This window comes from Lissotriton helveticus, chromosome 11 (assembly GCF_964261635.1).
Source record: "Lissotriton helveticus chromosome 11, aLisHel1.1, whole genome shotgun sequence".
Taxonomy (NCBI): domain Eukaryota; kingdom Metazoa; phylum Chordata; class Amphibia; order Caudata; family Salamandridae; genus Lissotriton; species Lissotriton helveticus.
In genome coordinates, this window is record NC_136072.1 from 322,774,292 (window position 1) to 322,796,928 (window position 22,637).

The 22,637-nt window shown below is 45.5% G+C and overlaps 1 protein-coding gene across 1 annotated transcript in view; it reads right to left on the reverse strand.

The window, feature by feature from the left end:
* Positions 1-21,442, reverse strand: part of SLC25A36 (solute carrier family 25 member 36) — an 866,993-nt gene extending 845,551 nt beyond the window's left edge. Inside the window, exon 1 of the mRNA XM_078665634.1 lies at positions 21,220-21,442. Within this exon, the coding sequence (XP_078521760.1) occupies positions 21,220-21,260 (41 nt within the window). The 5' untranslated portion in view covers positions 21,261-21,442. The remainder of the gene's footprint in view (positions 1-21,219) is intronic.
* Between the last annotated feature and the right edge of the window lie 1,195 nt (positions 21,443-22,637).

Here is a 22,637-nt window from a genome sequence, read left to right on the forward strand (position 1 = left end):
CACAACCGGAGCGTTTGATGTGTATCCTCACTTGGGTTACTCTCATGGTCCTGTGTTGCTCTGCCGAGCTGCTCTTCTAGGTCTAGTAGTTCTTGGCTCTGTGCGTGTTTATGTTGTGCGATAACCGAGATTGCCTGCCCTCGAAGAACCGTTTTATAGGCCTCCCAGAATGTTACATGGGAAGTCACCGATCCTGCATTGTCAGCGAGGTAAGATCTCGTGCCCGTCTTTAAAGCCTTAGTTATGACCGGCTCTTTGAGGAATCCCGGGTATATAGGGTAGAGGCGCCTGTGAGTGCAAATTTGGCTGGACAGAGTTAGCAGCAGCGGGGAGTGGTCCGAGACCCCTCGTGGCTTGATGTGGGTGTCAGTGATATTGAGACGGCCCCCCCCCAGTGTGAGGAAGTAGTCAATCCTCGACAAGCTATCGTGAACTGCCGAATAGTATGTGTATTGGTGGTCCTCTGGGTGAAACTGCCTCCATATGTCCACTAATCCCTGCGCTTCCATAAAATCATATAACTTGGAAGGCCCTGATGAGCGCGTGTGCACGGGGTAACGGTCTAGAGAGTTGTGTGCTACCGCATTAAAATCACCCCCCATTATAAGATCTCCCTCCGGGAGGTTTAACAAAAAGGTCCCTAGTTCCGGGAGGGCTATGGCGTGCAATGCCGGCGGGATATACACTGAGACCACGTTGAGCGGCCTTCCCTCCCACTGTCCATGTACCGCCGCAAAGCGACCCTGTGTGTCAACGCTAACTGATTGTGAAATAAACCTGGACGAGCGGTGCATTAGTATCCCAGTACCCCGGGACCCTCTAGTAAATTCAGAGTGAACAAGCATCCTGTACCCTTTCCTATCCAGGGCCCGGGTCGCCGTGCCAGTCAGATGAGTTTCCTGCAACAGGACCAGGGCTGGGTTCATCCTCTTTATGTTTTGTAAGACCAAACCCCGCTTTACCTTATCTCCCAGGCCCCTCACATTCCAAGACATTAGGCTCAACGGTGGTGCCCGCCCCACACTAGCGTCCTCCCCCCCCATGGCATAAGAAGCGGTTAGTCAGCCGACTTCCGCGGTGCAGTAAACAGCGTATGAAGTGAACATGCATTCTCCCTTGCATTACCCCTACTCTACACACTCTCAACATACGGTATATTTTTTGACCCTGTGTAGTATTTGAAAACCAAAAACACATCCTACCCCCAACTCCCCCCCTCCCTGCCCCCCTGCTCAACGGACTCAAAACTGCCCGCCCCCCCAACTCAGCAGAGTGCCCGATCCCAACCCAAAACATAGTACTTGCTTGCTGGGGTGAAGGACCCTCCGGTATCAGCGGCCCCCAACTACAGCCGCGGAGGCCCTCAGCCCAGTGTCCATGGCGGCATTGCCGGTCAACATAGTAATCAGTTCAGCCGTTTAACAATTACGAATCATTGTTCTTCCTCAGCACCGTCTTCCTGAAGATCATTCAAGGGGGAGAGTGCCACCGCCCCCTCCTCAGCGGATTGTGAGCGTTGTCGGGAGCCTGTAGTACGGTGCTTATTGTGCCTGTTAGAGCGACGCGGGGGGTCCACCTGTCTCCAACCCTCCAGCCATTCCTGCGCCATTTCCAGGGAATCAAAAAACCATGTCTTATTATCAGCCACAATCCGAAGTTTGGCCGGAAAAAGCATTGAGTACGAAATTTCCCTAGCCCTCAATTCCTTCTTCACTTCGAAAAAGGTTCTCCTCCTCCGTGTGACCTCGGCCGTGTGGTCTGGAAAAAAGGCTACAGTAGAGTTCTGGATCTTAAGAGGGGGCGAATTTCTTGCCGCCTGCAGGATGGCATCACGATCCCTGAAATTAAAAAGTCGTGCTATGATCGGCCTTGGGTTGGCGCCCGTCTGCCGGCGTCCTCCAGGGACCCTGTGTGCCCTCTCCACTGTGAAGAAGGCGGAGAGACCTTTGGGTTGAAGTTTCTGCTTGATTAAGTCCTCCACATATAGGTCCATTGCCCTCGTGTCTTCCGATTCCGGCACACCTACTATACGAACGTTGTTCCGCCTCGAGCGTCCTTCTTGGTCATTGAGCTTTTCACGCAGTTCCTTATTTTCTTTTAAAACGCGTTCCATACCAATCTGTAGCTCCGACACATCTTCCACCAAGGACTTGGTCACCACTTCCATACTATTCACTTTCTCCGACATCTTATGGAAGTCTGCTCTTATGAGCGTAATTTCAGCGGAGATTGATCCAACTGTGGCTTGTACTTGCGTGAGGGCCCTCATAACATCGTCCAGGGTTGTCTTCTTGGTTTCCGCCGCCTCCGCTGACTTGCCCTGCTGTGACCTGGCGTCGGGGGGGATGAAGCGGGTTTTTCATACGCAAATCGGTCAAGGCGGGATTGTGACCCTCCGGCCTTCGGTCCCTTGCCGGCCATCTCAGCCGTGATTGTCGTCCAACGTGTGCGCAGTCAGTGTCTCACTCCACTGAGTCAGTGTGTCTGCGGCGATGCACCCACACCCGGCGCCGTCCGGGCCAAGCCACTCTCAGGGCGTTCACAGGGTGTAGTTGCAGATCTTCGGGCAGCACCGGGCCCCCCCTCGGTATCCCGCAGGAGCAAGGAACAAGGCTGCCCCACTCGTGCGTGGGGTGGGTGTGGGAACTACCACCCCTGGTAATGCGGAGACTCCCCCACCACAGCGTCCCACTTGCCACCACAGCCCCGCCGTCTCGGGGCAATCAGCAGACTCTCCTGGTGAGGTTTTCAGGGCTATCGGTTCCCGGCACATAGGGCGGCCCAAAGCTGAGGAGCCAAGTCCGTGAGCAAGACCTCCCGCCCCTCGGAACAGGTCTGGGAAGATGTGTAAGGGGTCCCGGTCCCTGCCCGGATTTATGGCCACAGTATTATGCCCCCAATTAGCGGAGGATCTCCGGCGGGCCAGTGTGCTCCGCCCAGCTGCGATCAGTTCCTCCCGACCCAGCTCCGCCGGTCGAGAAGCGGGGTCCGCTGCGGTTGGTTCAAGGCCGTCAGAGCGCTCCCAAGATGGCGGCTCCTCTTCCCGGATTCACCGCTCCTCGCGCCTCCTCCCGATCCGGCAGTCCGACAGGATCAGAGCAGCCCCCTCTTCACCTCTTCTCCTCAGCTGGGCGCCCGGGCTCACACTACGCGCCGGCAGATGCCGGCGGTGCCGCAAGGGTGGTGCGGGTCTCTCCTCTCCGCTGCCAGGCTCAGGCGAGCGCTTCCGGTGCCTCTCCGCCCGGAGCAGTAAACTTCCTGCCCGCTCGGCAGTGCAGGACACTCCCCGGTCCGGATGCTGAGCACGGGCCCACACAAGCGTCGGCCAGAACTGAAGATTCCGACCACTGATCGTAGTCCCGGTAAGCTAGGATGCCGCCGCCCGGTCCTGGGCTTCGTCGCCTTCCCGCCAGGGAATTATTTCAGGCGGATAAATGAACGGATATGCTAGGAGGCCGCTTCAATCACGGAGCTCTCCTCTCAAGCTGCCGCCATCTCCGGCTGCTAGCCACGCCCCTCGGGTCATCGCCGTTTTTAATTGCTCTGTGACATCCTCAGAGTCTGATATACGCTGCTCTGCTTCCTTGAGCCATGTATCATGATTGTCCAGCTTGCGCGCAATATTATCCATGCGGGTCGTAAGGGTATCTACCTTCTCCGCAATCGTCGCAAAGCCTTGCCTCATTTCAGTGAGTATAGTGTGCTTGTCGTTGCCGGATCCGGGGTTGCCACCAGTCGGCACTTCCAACACTTCAGTCGCATCATCCGTCTGCGCTTTCTTAGGGTTTCTTTTTGCTTCAAAGGTGAGGCGTGGCTGGCGAGAGTCTAGTCGACCCATGATGCGCCTCTTACCACAGGCCAGTCCAATATCAAGTTGCATCACAGTATGGAATTTTAACTATGTAGTATAACAGTCTCTCGCAACCTTATTTGTATATAGCACTCCAGTCGCCAATAGCAGGTCGCCCAATCTCCACAGCAATTATGCAGTAGCTCTACACCTTGACTTTCCTTTTCATTGGATGGAGCACTCACATTTATCTGCACATTTGTTCTCACTTTGCCGTGTCCAGGAGTTATGTCATCCCAAGAACTCCGTCAGTAGTGGGCCACATCCCGTGTCGTGACGTCCCACACCAGCAGTCAGTAAGCTTGTAGGCCACGCTGATATGGACCCGCGTTGAAATCCAGCGGGTCTAGCGCTCCCCAAGATATAGCCAGGAATCAATCCGCACCCTATGATAATGCACACTGTCCTCTTTTACCACGCGCTCCGTACCACTAGACCGGGGCACATCCACCGCAACTCAGGCACCAACAATCTTGTAATCTGCGCAGTTTATATTATGCCATGCCACCGAATCAAGGACGCAGCTATAGGTACCTTCTTAGCCTCTCAGGGATCATCACCTAGTTCCCTCCTCGCACATATAGCGCCCAGCAGTTCAAGGCGATTAGCGCCTACTCCTGCCCCTTCCAGCCTTCTCACATACTCATGCGGCCTGGCCGCCGCTTTGGAGCCGCGTCGCTTGCAGAGCTGCCGCCTACCGCCGCAATATCGTCTGTTTTCACTCTGCCGCTTCGCCAGTGTGCTGCTGCTCGCCGATGGATCCTCTTGCAGTGCGGGATTTGATACGATGTCTCCGCGGTACTGCCTTCAGCTCTTAGCCCGCAAGAAAGGGTAATCTCCCCTCACAGCACCTAGTCCTCAGCACAGTCACAGTCAGCTTTGAAATGGCCGCCGTCAGCACACCGCTATGAACGTTCGCATCAGCGTTCACAATCCTTTCCACAGCGCTGGTGAGCTGGAGGCAACAAAAGCACAACACAGCTAGTAGGAGCCAAGGGGATCTTCGCTGCTGTGGCGTCTCTGCATCACTGCCACTGCCCCGCAAGCGGATCTCCGCACACCTCCGCGCGGCCCTCCTACCACGTGGGGACCGCGGCTCTTGCGTACCTGTTACTCCCAGCTCCGAGCTCCACACAGGCTCCAATGTCACGTCGCAGCCACACTTCCAACCTTCACGGATATCTCCAAAGCTGCAATATCCTCAAATTGCTGCCCCCGCGGGAACCACTATTGTCCGAGCCTTCGTGGACTATGTACGGTGACTCTGTAGAAGAACGTAGTTTAAGGATAAATGTGGAATTAGCAACCGGACAGCGGGAGCCTCATGGATTAGAGGCCATTCCGCTTGTGCGCCACCTAGCGCCCCTTGGCCTTAGTATACTTACAGATCAGCAAACAGAGGTTCAGAGTTTGCTCAACTATACCCAGTCCCGACATGAACCCATATTGCAGGTCAGCTGAAATACTGAACTCCTCTGCCCAAGTTGAGTTGCTCCAACAGGATCCGCCCAATGATTTTCACCTCCGAGTTGATATGGGCCTGAAACAGACCTGGTCTAACCTATTTCCTTTTTAAAAAATTGGGACTGTAACCGATTGACACCAAGTCGGTGGGAGGGGACCTCTAACAGCTGCATTCAGGTGCTGGGTTATTAGGGGCACCCAGAGATCCACAGAGAATGTGAAAAGGTCCTCAGGGACTCCATCATTCCCAGGGGGCTTGGTAGAGGGAAGATTGGAAATCGCTGAGGTCACATCGGCCAGTTGAAATATGATAATATAATCCTCCTTGCTACCATCGGACGAGGTGGCCTCTTCCTCTATAGTAAATGGCCTTGAAGTGCTTAACCCAATTTTTTGTAGTCATAGTTGAAACCTCAATAGAAAGTTGGTCGCTGTTAAACAGGGGAGATTAACCACTCGCCAGAAGGCAGCACTATCCCGTAGCATACAAGCGACAAGTAAATTATCCCAGGCCTCATCTTTCAGCTGGTTCTTGCGCTCTTTGCAAATCATACAATAAACCGCTCTAGCTCTCTTCACCTTTTCCTGACATCGAGGTGTTTCATGCAGGGATGTCAACAGGTCCATGTGTGCTTTCGAACACTTATTATCGAACCATCTAACCGGTTGAGGCGTGGAAAGGACACCTGGTTTACTAAGAGCCGATTTAATAAACCTGCAAATATTTGAGATGGACAGCATAATACTATGAGCTGTGGTGTCCTCAGTAAGACATGAAATGAAATTGGCACTACAGGAGGTAACCAGATTACAGATGAAACCCAAAGGGACAAGTGAAGCCCATCGCACCCCACCGGTCCTGGTCGCCAGGGAGTACTGGCTTCTTGTGGGAATGAACCACATCAGTGGGCTTTTTGTCCAGCAAAAAGGTGTCCGACAAAGGGTTGTAGTCACTAAGGTCATCCGATGGAACCTTCAAATCTACGAGGGCTAAGGATAAACAGAAAGATGTAAAAATGTAATCTATAGTTGTACTAAAACCTCTCCCCTTAAGCCCGGGGATCCTCTCAGCTGACCCTCCTTGTCATGGATCCATTAGAATGACCATATTAGTACAAGAAATCAAACTATTAACGTTATTGCCTAGCTGTGTGCGTAAGAGATGCACCTGATCAGTGCCTGGGTTTACATTCTCAAATGCATCATTGGCTTGAGAAGACAAAACAAGGGTGCAAATAAAAATCCCCAATAACAATCTCAGCAAATGAAGAGTCGGAGTGAAAAAAAAAAACTTCTATAAAACATTTAGGGTGGATTGTTTTTTTTTTTTTTTAAGTTTTATATAGTGCTAGCTAAACCTGGGGGTATCAGAGCGCTTTACATACATAGGTGCATTACATAGAATAACATAAGGATGTATAAAGAAAGAAGCCAAACCTTATTCTTAGGCATACATTGTATAGCAGGACATAAGGGTGAATGAGGATATAAGCAACACATTATAATTAGGCATACAGTAAAGAATAGGGGGGAGCTCACAAAGTTGAAACAGTCCAATCTCCAATTATCCATGATGGACCAATGAGCAGTGAGTCAACTAGGTTATAGGACTCTTGGCATCTACTTCATTCCTGAGTGGCGCTGCATTATAAAAATGTATGACCAGGAGTCTACATTTATTTCTGAAGGTTAAGAGAGTGCCCACGCCGTCCTTCGACTTGAATCCAATAAGTTCAACATTACAGTTAAGGCACAAATTTCCTGTGTGACAAAACCTCCACTAGCGCGTCCACTGGGCGACACAGTGACTGGTACAGTGAATGAAGCAAAGCCGTCCAGATGCAGGCAGCCTCTGGTATCCCACGTCTCCTGTAGTCATATGACTTCAAACATAGCCAACATTGTAATCCAGCCAGCATCAGTTAGCTTACCCCACCCCAGCAATATTCCAGCTAGTAACCTTTAGGTCCTTGGGTCTACTGGGTACCAATATATATTACTCATGTAAAGAGGCCTTCAGCCAGCTATCTTCACCCATTGGTCTATTGGTGTGTCATTTGCATTTCGCTTCCACCCACCACAGCATGGTGCTGGGGGTCCATCCACCTCAGTCACTGGATAACTTCACTTGGAGTATCTGCATTTTGCTCTTTCACAAGGAGAAAATCTGCACACAATATAGTTCTGTTCAGTTCCAGTGTTTTTGTTTTTACTTTATTGCTTTAATGTTACCTTTGTTTAGATTCTTGTGTGACAGCAGATGCTACCAGGCCTTCTATGTTGACTACAAGGCATATTCCAGCTTTATTGGTTCCTGTCATCTGCTAATGGTGTTGTAGGTTCCTTCTGGAGTTGCCTTTGTTTTATTTAATTGCTGTTAGTTCACAGTTTGCCATAATGTGCCCATTTGAAACTGTTATTCATGAAGTGGTAAATGTTTTAGTAACCTCGCAAGAACTACACAATTATAACTACATTCCCATGTCATGTTAGTATGTATTTTAATTGAGGACTACAGTTATATTTGTAAACCAAAGGAGTATCCATGTCTTGTTAGTATGACTTTTTAGTTTGTTTTCAGTGCTTTAGTATGCTGCTATATATGTAAACCAATTTATTTGGTATGCCCTGATGAGTGATTTATCTTCGAGCTACAGGATGCTTCCCTTTCACAAAAGATACATTCACAAACAAAGTAGGCCACTTCACCGTCAGGCAAGGGACTACTATTGCAACGTATGATTTATTTATTTATTTATTTTTTTTTTTTTAAATCAACAAAAATATTTTTGGCTCTAGTAAATGCAGTTGATCCCCCACCCCAATAGATGATGGTTCAGCTGCCTCTCGAACAATAAGATTTTGCACAAACCATGACTGAGCAAACAAGAATTGCCAAAACTGCCAGACCTACTGACTTTGCCAATGCTCGTTTTCCTTTTTCTCCGTAGGGAAATTGTGATTCTCCGTGGAGAAAGCCTTTGCACTGCACCCCCAAAAAATCTTGTGGTGTTTCGTACCCCTTACCATCTTGAAAGGAAAATAACTCCAGCCATTGGCTGGACGAACTTAACATTTCTCAGCCTGGAAAAGGGTTATATTTAGAGCGCCCGGTTTTATGGTATTTTTATTTATTTTTTACATTTCCATCTGTATTTTTTAGCCATACTATCGGTATTTATCCATATTTATTTTGTTGTTTGTGGATAAAGGAAGATGTAAAATGTACATTTACATATTTTAACGGATAGACGAGCACTCATATGTCTGTCGTGTTTTAGCTATTTAAGCCGCCAAATATAACATAACAATTCACCCACTGGTAAATATTAGCACTATACCACAAACGTATCTTGACATATGCCATTATTTAAGGAAATTTCATCCTGTTTTTAATTCCCCATGTGGTCTATCTGCTCAGCTGCCGGCCTACAGTTCAAGCAAGACCACACTGAGAAAGAAGCCCTATTTTTTTGATTTATCTGCTTTAAAAAATAAATGCAGACAGAAAACACGTTGTTTTCGGTCTGTATTTACATGTAAAAATCAGTACAAACCGATGCACACATCCCATATTTCCTGGATACTTACGGGTTCCCAATATCATGAAAGCTATGGTCACTACAACACAACACTATTTCCAGGAAAACATTTTGTCAGTCCACTCTACGACCACCCTGTGGGAGGCCTACAAAACCATTCTCAGGGGACAGGCCATCGCTTCCATTGCAGGTCATAAGCGTGAAAACCTGCAGGAGCTCAATACCATTGAATTAGAACTACAAAGTGCAGATGCCCAACATACCCGCAACCCAACTCCGGCCATGGCCCAATGCTTGCGCCTTAAGCAACAAGAGCATCGGGAGTACCTGAGGGAGGCGGCTAAATTGCGAATATCAGCCACACGGCATAAGATATATGAAACCGGCGATAAGGCCGGGAAACTGCTGGCATGGATTGATAAACGGGAGAAAGACAAAAAAGTGGATAGCACAGCTCAGAACGAGGGACGATCAGGTAGTGACTGACCCGCAAGCAATAGTGCACACGTTAGCGCAACACTTTCAACAAGTCTACACGTCACTGTCAGACATGACCATGGAAGAGGAGCTGACTTACATAAAAGACATTGCCATGCCCAAGCTCGCGCCGGAGGTGACCCTTACACTGGAGGCCGACCTTACAGCGGATCAGCTACAGGTGGCGATTGGCTCACTGCAATCTGGGAAGGCGGTAGGGCCGAACGGTATACCCATAGAACTTTATAAAAAGATGGCAGGGACAATAGCCCGAAACCTGTGAATTATGTACCGTGACAGTCTTCAAACAGGCGAGCTCCCACCGGCTCAGCGCCTAGCCAATGTGGTGACGATCCCAAAGCCAGGAAAAGGCCCTGGAGGAATGTACCTCTAAAATCCTTGCAAAACTCCTTACGATCAGACTGACCCCACACCTTACAACCCTGATATATCCGGACCAGCCCGGCTTCACGGTTTCATGCCCAGCAGGAATACGGCGCTGAACTGGAGGCGTCTGCATGGAGTAATGGCCCGTATACCATATCTTCAGGAACCAGCCGTTCTCCTTTCCTTAGACACCCGAATGGCGTTCGATATGGTTGAGTCGCCCTTCTTGTTCGCCTGCTAACTCACTTGGGTTTTGGCCCAGAGTTCTGCGCCTGGATACGTCTCCTATATAGAAAACCACTGGCGCATGTGACGGCTAATGGACATATATCCCAAGACTTTCCATTTACTCGGGGCACGCACCAAAGCTGCCGGCTGTCGCCGCTGCTCTTTGCCCTAGTGCTGGAGCCGTTAGCAGCGTGGATCAGATGGGAGCCTATGATACACAACGATTGGGTGGTCTTAGGAACTATAAGGGATTTGCTCAGTGGGACGCAATTGGTATATCCACGGTGGGTGACATGTGGCACAAAGGGGGGGTAATTACATTAGAATGTCTTCAAACACAGTATGAACTAGCACCCTCGGAAACATTTAGATATATGCAGATAAAACATGCGCTGCGGGCGGCCATACCATCCGGTACGGAGGTTCCAGAGGCCACCCCCCTGAAGGATAGACTGCTAACGGACTGCATGCATAAGCGTGCCACTTCCCTTACCTACCGAAAATTTGTCAACAATTTACCTGACCCACATGTGGCACTCAGGGAAAAGTGGTCCCAGGAAGTAGGCTAATTTGAAGATTCCGAATGGTAGGAGTCGCTGGCTTCCCCGCGGGAAGTGGGTATACCCTCAAGATTCAAATTAGTGCAGCTCAAAATTCTACATAGAACCTACTATACGAGGCTCACACTTTACAAAATAGGGACAACATCACACCCATACTGCCTGAGGCGATGCGGGGAGGAGGGTACATTCTACCATACTGTGTGGCAGTGCCAGAAGATCATGAAGTACTGGGTAAAGGTGATGAGGACTATATTGCAAACAGAGGAGGCGTTTGCAATATAGTCGAGTCGAGTAAGATAACCAAATTATCTTATTCGCCCGGCACAGGTTTGGGCCACACTGGGGATAGTAGTTGCAAAGCGTAACATCGCAGAAAAATGGGGGGCGGAGGAGTCACCAACACAGGCAGCATGGTGCAAAGACATGGACGCAGCTATGGTGGCCGAGAAGGCAGCGTTTGTCAATCGAGGCTGTCCTCAAAAGTGGGGCAGAGTTTGGAGTGCATGGAATAAATTCAGGGGTTACATCTGTGAGCCACCTAGGGTGCAGGCGGAGGGGGAATCGGATGGTGAAAATGACGGGGAGACGCAAATTTAGTGGCTGGAATATTGTCGTTGGTTTTGATGTGTGGACTATCAATATGCAAATTGTCATAACAACGTGGACGTCTAGATATAATAATTATATGTACCGTCTGATTAACCTGTGCCTAGATTATAATTACTATAATAAAAAAATGTTTTTCAAAAAACAGATGCACGCGAAAGTACTTGTTTGTGAGCGTATCCCAAACTTACAACCCTTGCCACTGGTTTAGAGGGATTTATTACTAAATTTCTCTACTTGTGGTTTCGAAAGTCGTAGTAAATCCATTTATCACGGTGGTGTTACTAGCCGCGTAGTCGTAGGTCGCAGCACGCCGCATCCCGTTAGAAGGGTGCGAAGACCCCAATGATGAAGCATGACACCAAGGGGCCTTTTGGTGTGTGAGGGGTATTTTATCAAACACTGAGTGCTCCCACACCACCATGACGAACACTCTTTCTTTACCCCAGTAGGATTCCTTTTGTTTATACGAATATGTCTGTGGAGTAAGAATCCTTCTGTGTTACTCTACCTCCCTCTTTTGTTAATTTGTAAATCCATTTATGCCAGGCTTGAATCTTTTTAGTTAATTCCGAGAATACGAAAATGGAGGCATTTTTGTTTGTAAATGTACGAAAACACCTTTGCGACATCGTCAAAGTAAAATCTGCAATTTTAAGAGAGTAAAGTTAAGCCAATGACAGCTACAAAAGGGAAGGGTTCTACGAGGCAGCATTCTGCTGTGCGTTACAAAACAGTCTAAAGTTTTTACTATAACGTTTCGATCACTTAACCTAACTGAAATGATTGAAAGGTTAAAAAAAAAACGGCAAAAAGGCTTAATGTGGGCTTGCGGCAATTCCTCAATCCCCTCCCCCCCCCCACACCTACCTTTGTTAAGATAGAGTCACATGAACAAACTAACTAGCCAACTTTTTTATATTTCACGAAGCACATTCCTCAAACACTTCAACATACAACTCAGTACATCCGGCTTCCTATCTACCAGATTTCTACAGCTATCTTGAACGACATAAACCAATTTTAAATAGTCACATGCTACTAGACCTAATTTGCACTTCTTGCACCACTATTATAACCCCCCTCACTTTAAAGACGGATCACAACTGCTTAATTCTTTCCTGAACCTCTAGTTTAGACTTTCTCCTTCCACCAGAAACACCCCCGTAAACAGAACTTCACCTCTGAGCTTACAGAAGTGTTCCAGTTCTTGCAAGAACATGCTCCTCATTCCACCTTGTCAAATTGTTATTCTGTTTTAAGGAAACCATCTCCAACTCTACTACTACGAAAGCAGATGTTTATATTTATAAAAAAATAAAATTAAAAATGAAGTAAAAGCCCAATCGCTAAACCGATGATTCAAGGTCCTCAAGTAAAGAGTTGAAAAAAGGTGTGAAAATGAACACTTTTAAAAACAAAAGCATATGGTCACAGTACAAAAAATATATTCGGGTCCACAATGCTTACCCCAGTCCTAACTCTCGGACCCAGGTTCCCTAAGCAATCACCACTTGCACACCAAGTACGTTCTGGTGCAAACAGACGAACACTTTTCTAAAGAACAATCTGTTTATCGATTGTCCTACATGCCCCCGATTCCATCAATAAGGTTGCCATCACCAATGTCTTCTTCCGCAGGCACATAATCTATTTCAGTAGCCTCTTAAGTGTCTGTGCTTGCAAGATGACAGGTTTACAAGAGAATACAAAATTAAACGTGGTTACATACCGCTCCTGGGTCTAAAACAAAAAACAAAATAACACTAACACACACACACACACACACACACACACACACCTCAAGATACTGTGTCCTACCCAGTGTGGGTACTATGGTCTACGGACCACATTTCTTATTACCTAAAAACCTCAAAAATACCCATAATAAAGAATTAAACACCTACTAATTATTCGTTATAAAAAAATGAAAAAAAACTTTGAAAATGGAACACTTCTAAAAATGGCTATTACCAAAATATACTGAAGTAGGGATAGTGTAAAAGGGGTGACGTGTTAAAGATTAAGGATAAAAGGGTTAAGGATTTTGGGATAAAGGGTTAAAAAGCTGAAAGGTGATGGAAGGATATAATTTAAGGTCTATGGGTTAAGAGTATAGGGTTTAAGGGTTTAGGATAAAGGGTAGGGATTATTGGCGATTGTTACAGTTGTTAGTCAATGAGTAAAAAAAATAACTAAGTGCTGCTTTTCATAGTAACACTGCGCCTAATTCATTTAAATGGAACACGGTACAATTTTGGTGTGATACATATCAAGCAATAAAAGAAAAACGAATATGATTTCTCAGTAAAATGTGCATTAACGAATTAACAAGGTACAACCTTCCTTTGAACCAAGTTTGAGCACTATCACTTTCCAACAAGTACTGCAAGATACACAACCGCCTAATCATTCAGCTTAACATTGCCATAAGCCTAATAAAGATTTATAAGCTCTTGCAAGTTGCAAGAGAAAGGAAATGTACAAAGACGAGTAAAAGAAGATGGGGGGTGTAAATTGGCCATAGCGGAAGCAGCAATGAGCCAAGGCCTATCACTGAAAACCTGAAGGTAGTTTAAACTTAAATTAAAAGTAGCGCACCTATCGATAATAGACACATTAAACAACTTTCATTTGGTACAACTTCTGTTGCAGTGGCGTGAGAACCTAATCACAAGCGTGGGGTAGAACAGGAGAAAATGTAATTTTGTGCAAAGAAGAACCTTCAGTGGGCACTATTGACACACATGTTGCATCAAAACAAAAGTTTTCTCCCTCAATTCACATACTTCAAGACCCTGCATCTTTAAAAGTTAACCCCTGAACTGTTAGTTATGCTTAAAGTGTCAAATGAAACGCACTATTGTGGCAAATCACATCACTATTTCCAATTACATTTCTTAAAATAAAGATGGTCTGTCAATATGTTAGCTTCCTTATGCATGTATACCCTTTCTATGTAGTTATGTATCTATATATTTCGTATTTTACTACTACGGTAGAGCGAAAGAAAATACAAAACTTTAGACTCTCTCCAATAGACTATACCTCTCTCCATATATTCTCTACCTCCACTCTCTGACTCATTCAAAACCTCATTCTACTACTATGTTCTCCAAAATAAACCTTTCTAGACTCTTCCCCCACTATCCCAGCTTGGCTTACCCCACACCTCAGTTTGCTACTACGGTCTCCCAAACAACTCTTTCTAAACTATTCCTTCATATATCTCCCCTTTGGCTCATTCCAAACCTCATTTTACTACTATGAACTCCCCAATCTCTTTCTGTATACTCTTTCCTCATTCATCTCTTTTTACTTATCCCAAACCTCACCTTACTACTATGATCTCGCAATTGGGGAGAGGATTTGCCCTTATGGCCAGAGCAGCCCACTTTAGAGCTGGGCAACCAGGTTCGAGCCTAATCATGTGATTCTAGGCAAATCACGTAATCTCCCCGTGCCTACCAAAAAATGAATGTATCCTTGTGTAATGTAACTGGTGCTCATGTAAACCACTTTAAAACCTTCTGGTGGAGTATGAGCTATAAATGTCTGCAAAAAAAACGCACAAAAAACTAAAGCCTTCTAGACTTATACTGTATATCCTTTCGTACTCTTATTCAATACTACCAACAGACTTGCATGCCCACCTATTAAATTAACTCAAACTTCATAATACTAATCTACCACTAACCCTTTTGGGTTCCGGAGTAGCATGCTACTCACTGAAAAGCGCTTTGAGGCTTTGTCAGGGGGTGTGAGCGCTAAAAACAATACCAACCTGAGGTTATAATTTAAAGGATTCTTGGAGGGAAATGGCATTTCTACCAAAAATGAATGAAAAATGGCTGGTCGGCCCTTCTTCATATAAATCAATCTTTGGGCCCGTAATCAGGGCTTTAAGTGGGCCGGGTCTTGCCGGTGCTGTGCCCCTGCAGTTTTTAAAATGAGGCCTCGAAACGGGTCCCTATCGGACTACGTTTTGTGCCCTGGCACAGGCGGTCTGATTTTTTTCGGACTGCAGTGATAGCAGACACATCGATGTGAGCATGATCACACTGCTCACTTGTCAGTAGTGGAGAAGTTAGGGCATGACATAATGCCAGGTGAGCTTTGTAGGGGAAGGGAAATCCTTTAAAGAGTCATTTTCTCACTGGGTTTCCCTGCTCTTTTTGAAACTCAGGAGCAGCAACATTGTTGTGGAGTCACCAGTGCTTTAAGTTGAAGCTTTTGTTGTGTTGTGCATACTTGTGTCCCTGCGAGGACACCATTTTTGAGCTGCATGTTACTTTCAAAAAGTCCAGTGAAGCGGAAAAACGCTATACAAGAATAACTTTCAAAATATACGATGCAGGATTAGTAAAATAAAAAGACACGGTCAATCAAGAATGCAGTGCTACAGGTACAATTTGAAAAAAGGTCCATAAAAATATTATATGGAAAAATGGAATGATTGTACGTGCATAAAGAACTTTAAGAATATACATAACTTTTCAGCGGATATATATATATATATATATATATATATATATATATATATATATATATATATATATATATATATATATATACGTTCACGGAAGGTGTGTGAACATTTGAAGAGAAATATTGAACAACTGGAACAATTGGACGTAAACGCTTGTTTCGATAATAAAAGAAAAAAAACTGAAGAAAACGCTAAATCAGAGTAAGCCAAGCCTAAAAATTATCTCTTGGAAAAGTCTCTTCAGTTTATCACCCTTGGGAGCGTTAAAAAGAACCGCCAGTACCAACGGACATCCTAGTGACAGTTCAACTTCCAGCTGACATTCCAAAGCCCATGTGCAACTGTCATCTGTATCCTGCATCACCATCATCCGTCAAACAGTTCATCAGCGACAACGCAGTCACGCAACGTGCGGGCGGACATCTTGGAAGTAATTAAAACACAGTCTAGTGTACCTGATGACACATCACGCACAATACGCAACGCCATATTAAAAATAAAAACAAACACTCGACTTTGCTGAGTGAAAATACCGGAGCATCGCCACATCAAAGAAAACCCCGTACTGCAGCTAAATCAAAGCATACTTACTACAGGAAACAATAATACAAGCAAACAGAAGGTACATTTAAGTTTATGCTCATTACCTTGAAAGGAAAAATAAAATTATTCGACAAAAACATAATAACGAGCATTCTAGGGCAAGGTGTACATTACTGTAATAATATCAATACACATTGAAGCACCTGCAAAATATATTAGACATCATTAGCACAGCAGCCTGTGTTTCACAAGAAGTGTTGAAGTTAGCCTTATAACGTGGAGAGTACTTAACCTCATTTGTGAGAAAAATAAATATACACTCTGTGGCATACCCATACTCCAGCATGGCAACAGGTTATGTATGGAACCTATCGCTACCAGAAACATTCAAAAGGGCTGGTAGCGAACCTACACTTAAATGGGAGGAATGGAGAGAATATTTCCTGAATTACATCTCTGCATTAGAGGAGGATGAGGAGGTGAAGGCAGAAAAGAAATACAAAATGCTCATGCATAGCTTGGGTGCTGGTGGACTAAAAGTGTATAATGCCATAAATAAGAAGGTGCGAGCAGAGAATGAGGGTGATATTTTCACTAATGCAATAGATGACCTGAATACATATTACAAATCAACAGTCTGTGTTGGTGTGGACAGATATAAATTCTTTCATAGAAAACAAGGTAAGGAGGAATTTGTTTCAGCACTTAAAAATCTCGCAATAAACTGCCGTTTCGGTGCTCTGCACGACGAGTTCATAAGGGACCAAATAGTCATGCAAGGTTCCAACTCTACCATCCAGGACAGTTTGTGGGCCAAGGGTGAATACCCCTTACAAAATATCATTGACATTGCAAGGAAGTCAGAGCTCACAGGCCGCTGCGCTAAGGCAGTGTTAACGTAGAATAAGGACAAAAAAAAGAGGGTGACACTGTAAATAAAGTTACTGAACAAGGGTGCAACTCAAAACAGACCTGGAATAAAGGTATACGAAACCCACTACTTACAAGAGCCAGACAGTCTACATTGGGCGCTGTTATAGGTGTGGGAGTAACTCCCACATGTCCAATGACTTGAAATGTCCTGCAAGAAACTTGAAGTGTACACATTGTGGCGTTATTGGTCATTTCTTCAAAGCGTTCAGAAGACGCAACTCACGTTCTGTAAAGGTAGTGGACAATGATGAAGCAGATATCCAAGACCAATCTGAGGATGACGACATCAACATGTTTGTACTAAACATTGATGAAGAGCAAGTCGACAGTGTCAGTGCAACAAGTACCACTAAAACGAGAAAACCCATCTGCAACATGAAAATTGGAGGTATAGATATCAGCAGTGTCACAGATTCAGGCTCGCCATATACCATTGTTAACAGAAATATATGGGAAGAAAAGTACAAACCCATCTTAGGGGAACAACTTGAAAGGGCAGTCATCATAATCAGATCATTCACGGGTGATCCCATTGATGTGTGTGGTTACAGGAAACTAGATTTTGTGCTTAACGGGCGGGAGTCTGCAGGAAAACTTTACATCTCCAAAGTAGGACCATCAGTCCTTGGGTGGATGGACCAGGGCAATCTTGGTATAATCCTGGACCCTAACAAGGCAGAACCAGTGTTAAGGATAGCAGGTGCTGATGACTATGCTAAGTCTTTGCTGGACAAATACCCCAAAGTTTTTAGTGGGGAGGTGGGTGTCCTAAAAGGGTACCAACACAAAATCAAAGTCAAGCCAATTTCAATTCCAGTGGTACACAAGGCTAGGAAACTCCCGTTTGCAATAAGAGATGAAGTAAAAACTCAACGTGAAAAACTACTGGCAGATGGAATCATAGAAAGAGTTGAGGCTTCGGAGTGGGTTGTGCCTCTTGTCGTTGCAAAATGACCAAATGGCTAATTGATGCTATGTGTGGACCTACGGGACCTAAACAACAACATTGTAGTGGAACAGTTTCCACTACCTAAAATAAGTGAGATGTAAGCAACCACCAAGGGCATTAAGTGATTCTCTACTATCGATTTAAAGTCAGCCTATCACCAGGTACCTTTGCATAGAGACAGCACGAAGTTAACCACTTTCAACACACCATTTGGGTGTTTCCGGTTTTCTAGAGTACCATTCGGTCTGGCTTCGGCAGACGCGATGTTCCAAAGACTAATGCACAACATTTTTTATGGTGTGCCAGGTATTCTACTCTTCCAGGACGACATCCTTGTAATGGGTAAGACAAGAGAAGACCACGACGACAAGGTCTGACGGGTGTTGGACATCTTGGATGAGAGGGGTTTAACTGCTGAGTACCTTAAATGCAAGTAACTCAGTCAACTTTCTGGGACACAAAATAACTGGCGAAGGCATCAGCCTGAAAAAAGAACTCCTCCAAGCCATAAAGGATTCCCCAGTTCCAAAGAACAAGGATGAGCTACGATCCTTCCTGGGAATGTTAGGGTTCCACGCAAAGTTCATCAAAAAAAATTCACATAAAACATACGAATTAAGACAACTGCTCAAACTGCGAAACAAGTTTGAATGGGCAGAGGAGTGTAACAATACATTTCTGGCCCTCAAGAAGGAAATGTGCACAGCTTTACCTCTACAAGGTTTTGACCCAGCACTGAACAACTTTATTACCACAGATGCTAGTTCTAAGGGATTGGGTGCAGTACTCACCCAAAAAGATACCAAGGGTTTGGAGTAAACTATAGCTTTTGCTTCACGTTCACTATCTCCAGCTGAGGAAAAATTCTCAGTCATTGAGTGTGAAGCACTAGCATGCGTATGGGCTTTAGAACATTACAGGCAGTTTGTTTGGGGGAGCAGAGTCACCCTATGTACAGATCACAAGCCCTTACAAAAGTGTTTACAACGAAAGGGTTATACAATGCATCACCCAGGTTGGCCCGATTTTCTGTGCCGTTGTTTGATTTCTTGGACGACATTCAATACGTTCCTGGAATGAAGAACGTTGTTGCAGATTTGAGTAGATTGCCAGTTGGAACCACAGACGAAGAACACGTCTCAGAAACAGAGAAGACACAGATAGCCAATGTTCTAGAACAGTTCAATAGCATATCTAAAGAAGAATGGCTCACCGAGCAAAACAATGACAGCATCATAAGTCAGGTTATAAAAATGCTAACTGAAGGATGGACATGCAAAGGTCAATTACCTGAACCACTACGACACTTTTGGAAGGTAAAGGACGAATTGTCACAGGAGATTGGATTTTTATTAAGGAGTGGCAGGGTTGTACCTCCTAAAAGCCTCTGAACAAGAATATTAACCTTGTGTCATAAAGGGTATTTAGGTATTGTTAAATCTAAGAGTTAAAAACAATTACTGGTGGCCAGGCATTAGTTTAGATGTGGAGAGAATGGTCAGGAATTGCACACTTTGCGTCAACTCTGATAAAACACAGGTAACATTCAGACTCCCCATTGCACCCCATTCCATGCCCGTCCATGCCATGGGAGAGAATCTGAGTTGACATCATGGGTTTCATATCTGAGAACATTGATCAATGGTACATATTAGTCATCATTGATCATTACACTAAATGGCTGAAATTAAGTTTGAAAAAACTGCTGACGCACACAGTGTAGTCAAGTTCCTTGATGACGGGTTTACGCGTGAAGGCCTACCCAAACAGGTCATCAGTGACAACAGGGCACAGTTCATGTCTGAGACATTCAGGGATTACTTACAAAAACACCAAATTGCACACAAAACCACATCAGTTTATCACCCAGCGGGAAATGGGGCTGTTGAACGATTCAACAGAATAATCAAAGGAATTGTCCAGTTAGATAACAGCAATAACCTAAGCTGAAACAGGAGGCCTTCAAAACAGTGTGGGCTTACCGCATCACACCATGTGAAACCATGGGGCATAGCACTTTTGAGCTCATGAGGGGGAAGGACTCCCTTAACCAAGGACAATGTGGGTTGGGTTAAGGCAGCCAAGAGAGTACACTGGTCCTCCAATCTTGTCAAAGAAAGGCTTGTGCATGCGCAGTCCAAATGTAAAGAAATATACAACAACAAGCACTGGTGTAAACTAGTGATGCTCAATATAGGAGACATTGTCAAGGTCAAAACAAGTGGCCACATTGGAAAGGGTCAGGACAGATGTACTACTCCCTTATCTGTGCATGAGGTGTACTGCACTCTTGAGCGATGGTAGGGTGTGGCACTTCTCCTCTCTCCCTACAAACCACAGAAAATCCTGAGGGTACCATGCCCACGGATTTCACAAATTAATGCCTCGAAAAGATCAAACGCAGCGAAACACACAACAATGCTTCAGACTACGACTATGAGTTTCCCACACCCCTCACCACTGCGCACAGCAACATAAGACAGCCCATGTCTGAACCTGTTCACACACCACTAGATCTTGGTACCCCAGAGAGAGTTAGAAGACTGCTGCCTTCTATACCCCCACGTGACGCTCACCTACCCATCAGCAGGAGCAGGGCAGGAAGGGGGCTTTTGCCACCAGTTAAACTTTGATTACATATGTGAGCAAATTGAAATTGCATGCATATTGTTTGCTTCTTTTAACATTTTTCTTTTCATTTTCCGTCTCTCCCTCTATCCTTTTCTCTCGTCTCCAGGGGTGGATTTGTGTTGTACTTTGCATACTTGTGTCCCTGCGAGGACACCGTTTTAGAGCTGCATCCTTTGTGTCCCGCCTGTATTGTCAGCAGCTGGCAATATATGACAGTTGACACTGCTGATGACCGAGCGAGCAGCCGCTTACCTACGCTCCTACTCCGCAGGAGCCTGTGTTGGTGGATCACTAAAGAACTCAACTTAATACAACGTGTTCTTTACAGCGTTTTCAATATTATATAAAACATGCCATAGTTGCTGCTTATTTATCTTATGCAACTACCAACCATTGACAAAGGCAAATAGACCTGACTTTGCAGGCATGATGTTACTGTATGAAGCTTCACTGCTTTAAGACTGCGAGTACTGCATCCTCGCGACATCAAGCGAGCTCCTTACGGAATCACACCTGCACGGTCATAACCCTCCCTCTACACAAGACTTTCCTCTTACCCTCCAGCAAAGAGATGAACCAGCGTGTCCCTTTGGTTCATCCTCGCTCATGCCGAGGAGAAGTGCAACAGCGGCTCCCTGCAGGACCCTGCGGAAAGACCAGCGTTAAAGTGTCGAGCAGACCCGACAGCTCGCTCCTCCAATCCATACACAGCTGCATTACATTCCACAAAAAACCTCACGCTAAAAACTACTTTCGTTTCAACGTTAGCCGCTGAAGCACGCATGCGCAACGCAATCCATCCGCCCCTAAGGTCCTTTCAGATTGAAACTACACACACAAACCCAATTTCTTAATTGGCTAAACCACCGGAAATAACGTCACAGCTCTCCAGCTCTCTCTCTCTCTCTCTCTCTCTCCGACAGCCATCCATTCTCTCCCCGCCCCACCTCACGTGATGTCACTCGCAGCCACGGTTTGTTAAGAGAAATAGTGGGTAAAATACTCCGACGCTAAAGGGGTTGGGGTTTAATATCTGGCCAGCAGTGGTAATTCAGTTGTGCACAAAGTGGTACAGCACTGGAAACAAAACGAGTGATATTTAATTATTTATGCATTTTTACATAGCGAGGTGTCAGAGCGCTTCACAATAGGAACAGTAATGATTCATGAGGAGAAAATTACAAATGAATAAATTACAAAAGCAAACGGTAAATTACATGAGGCAAAAGTGACAATTGTGAGCAAACAAAATACAAGAGGTAGCAAACGGTACATTACAGGAGGGAAAAAAAAGTGACATGTGTGCAAGTTACAAAAGCGTACAAAGTACCAGTAGAGGTATAATACTGCAATAAATGGCAGACACTCAAACACAAGAACAAACGTTATGTAGACAATGGTGGCACTTGTGCAAGTATCTAAAGCACACAAAATGTAAGAGGTAGCAAACAGTGTGTTACAAGAGAAAAGTGACGTGTGCATGTCACAAAAGAGTACCAAACACAGGTAGAAGGATAATCGGGCAATAAACACCTCACACCAAGCTGGGGTAAAAGGCCGCTGTATTGGACAGGTAGTCAGAATAATAAATGCATACAATTTATACATACATTTTCCATGAACTAACACCCCAGGTTCCTAAGCCCTGACCCCCTAACCACTAGTTCCCCCCCTTGTATCTCCTACCTCCTTCCCCAAGCGCCTAACTCAGTCTTCTGCCTACCTGTTGTCTCCAACTCCTCACCCCTGCATCCCTCTGTCGCAACCTGATCCTAATGCCCCCAACCCCTTCCTGCCTGTATTACTTTCCTCCAATTCTGCCACCTGTCCAAGCGACAATTACCATAATACATAAAAATATAACTGTAGGAAGGTGGATACCTAACTATGGTTACCCCAGATTTTTTTGCCTTGTGTTTAGCTGGTTTTCAACTTAGTTGGCCTGGGATCCTGCTATTCAGGGTCCCAGGCTATC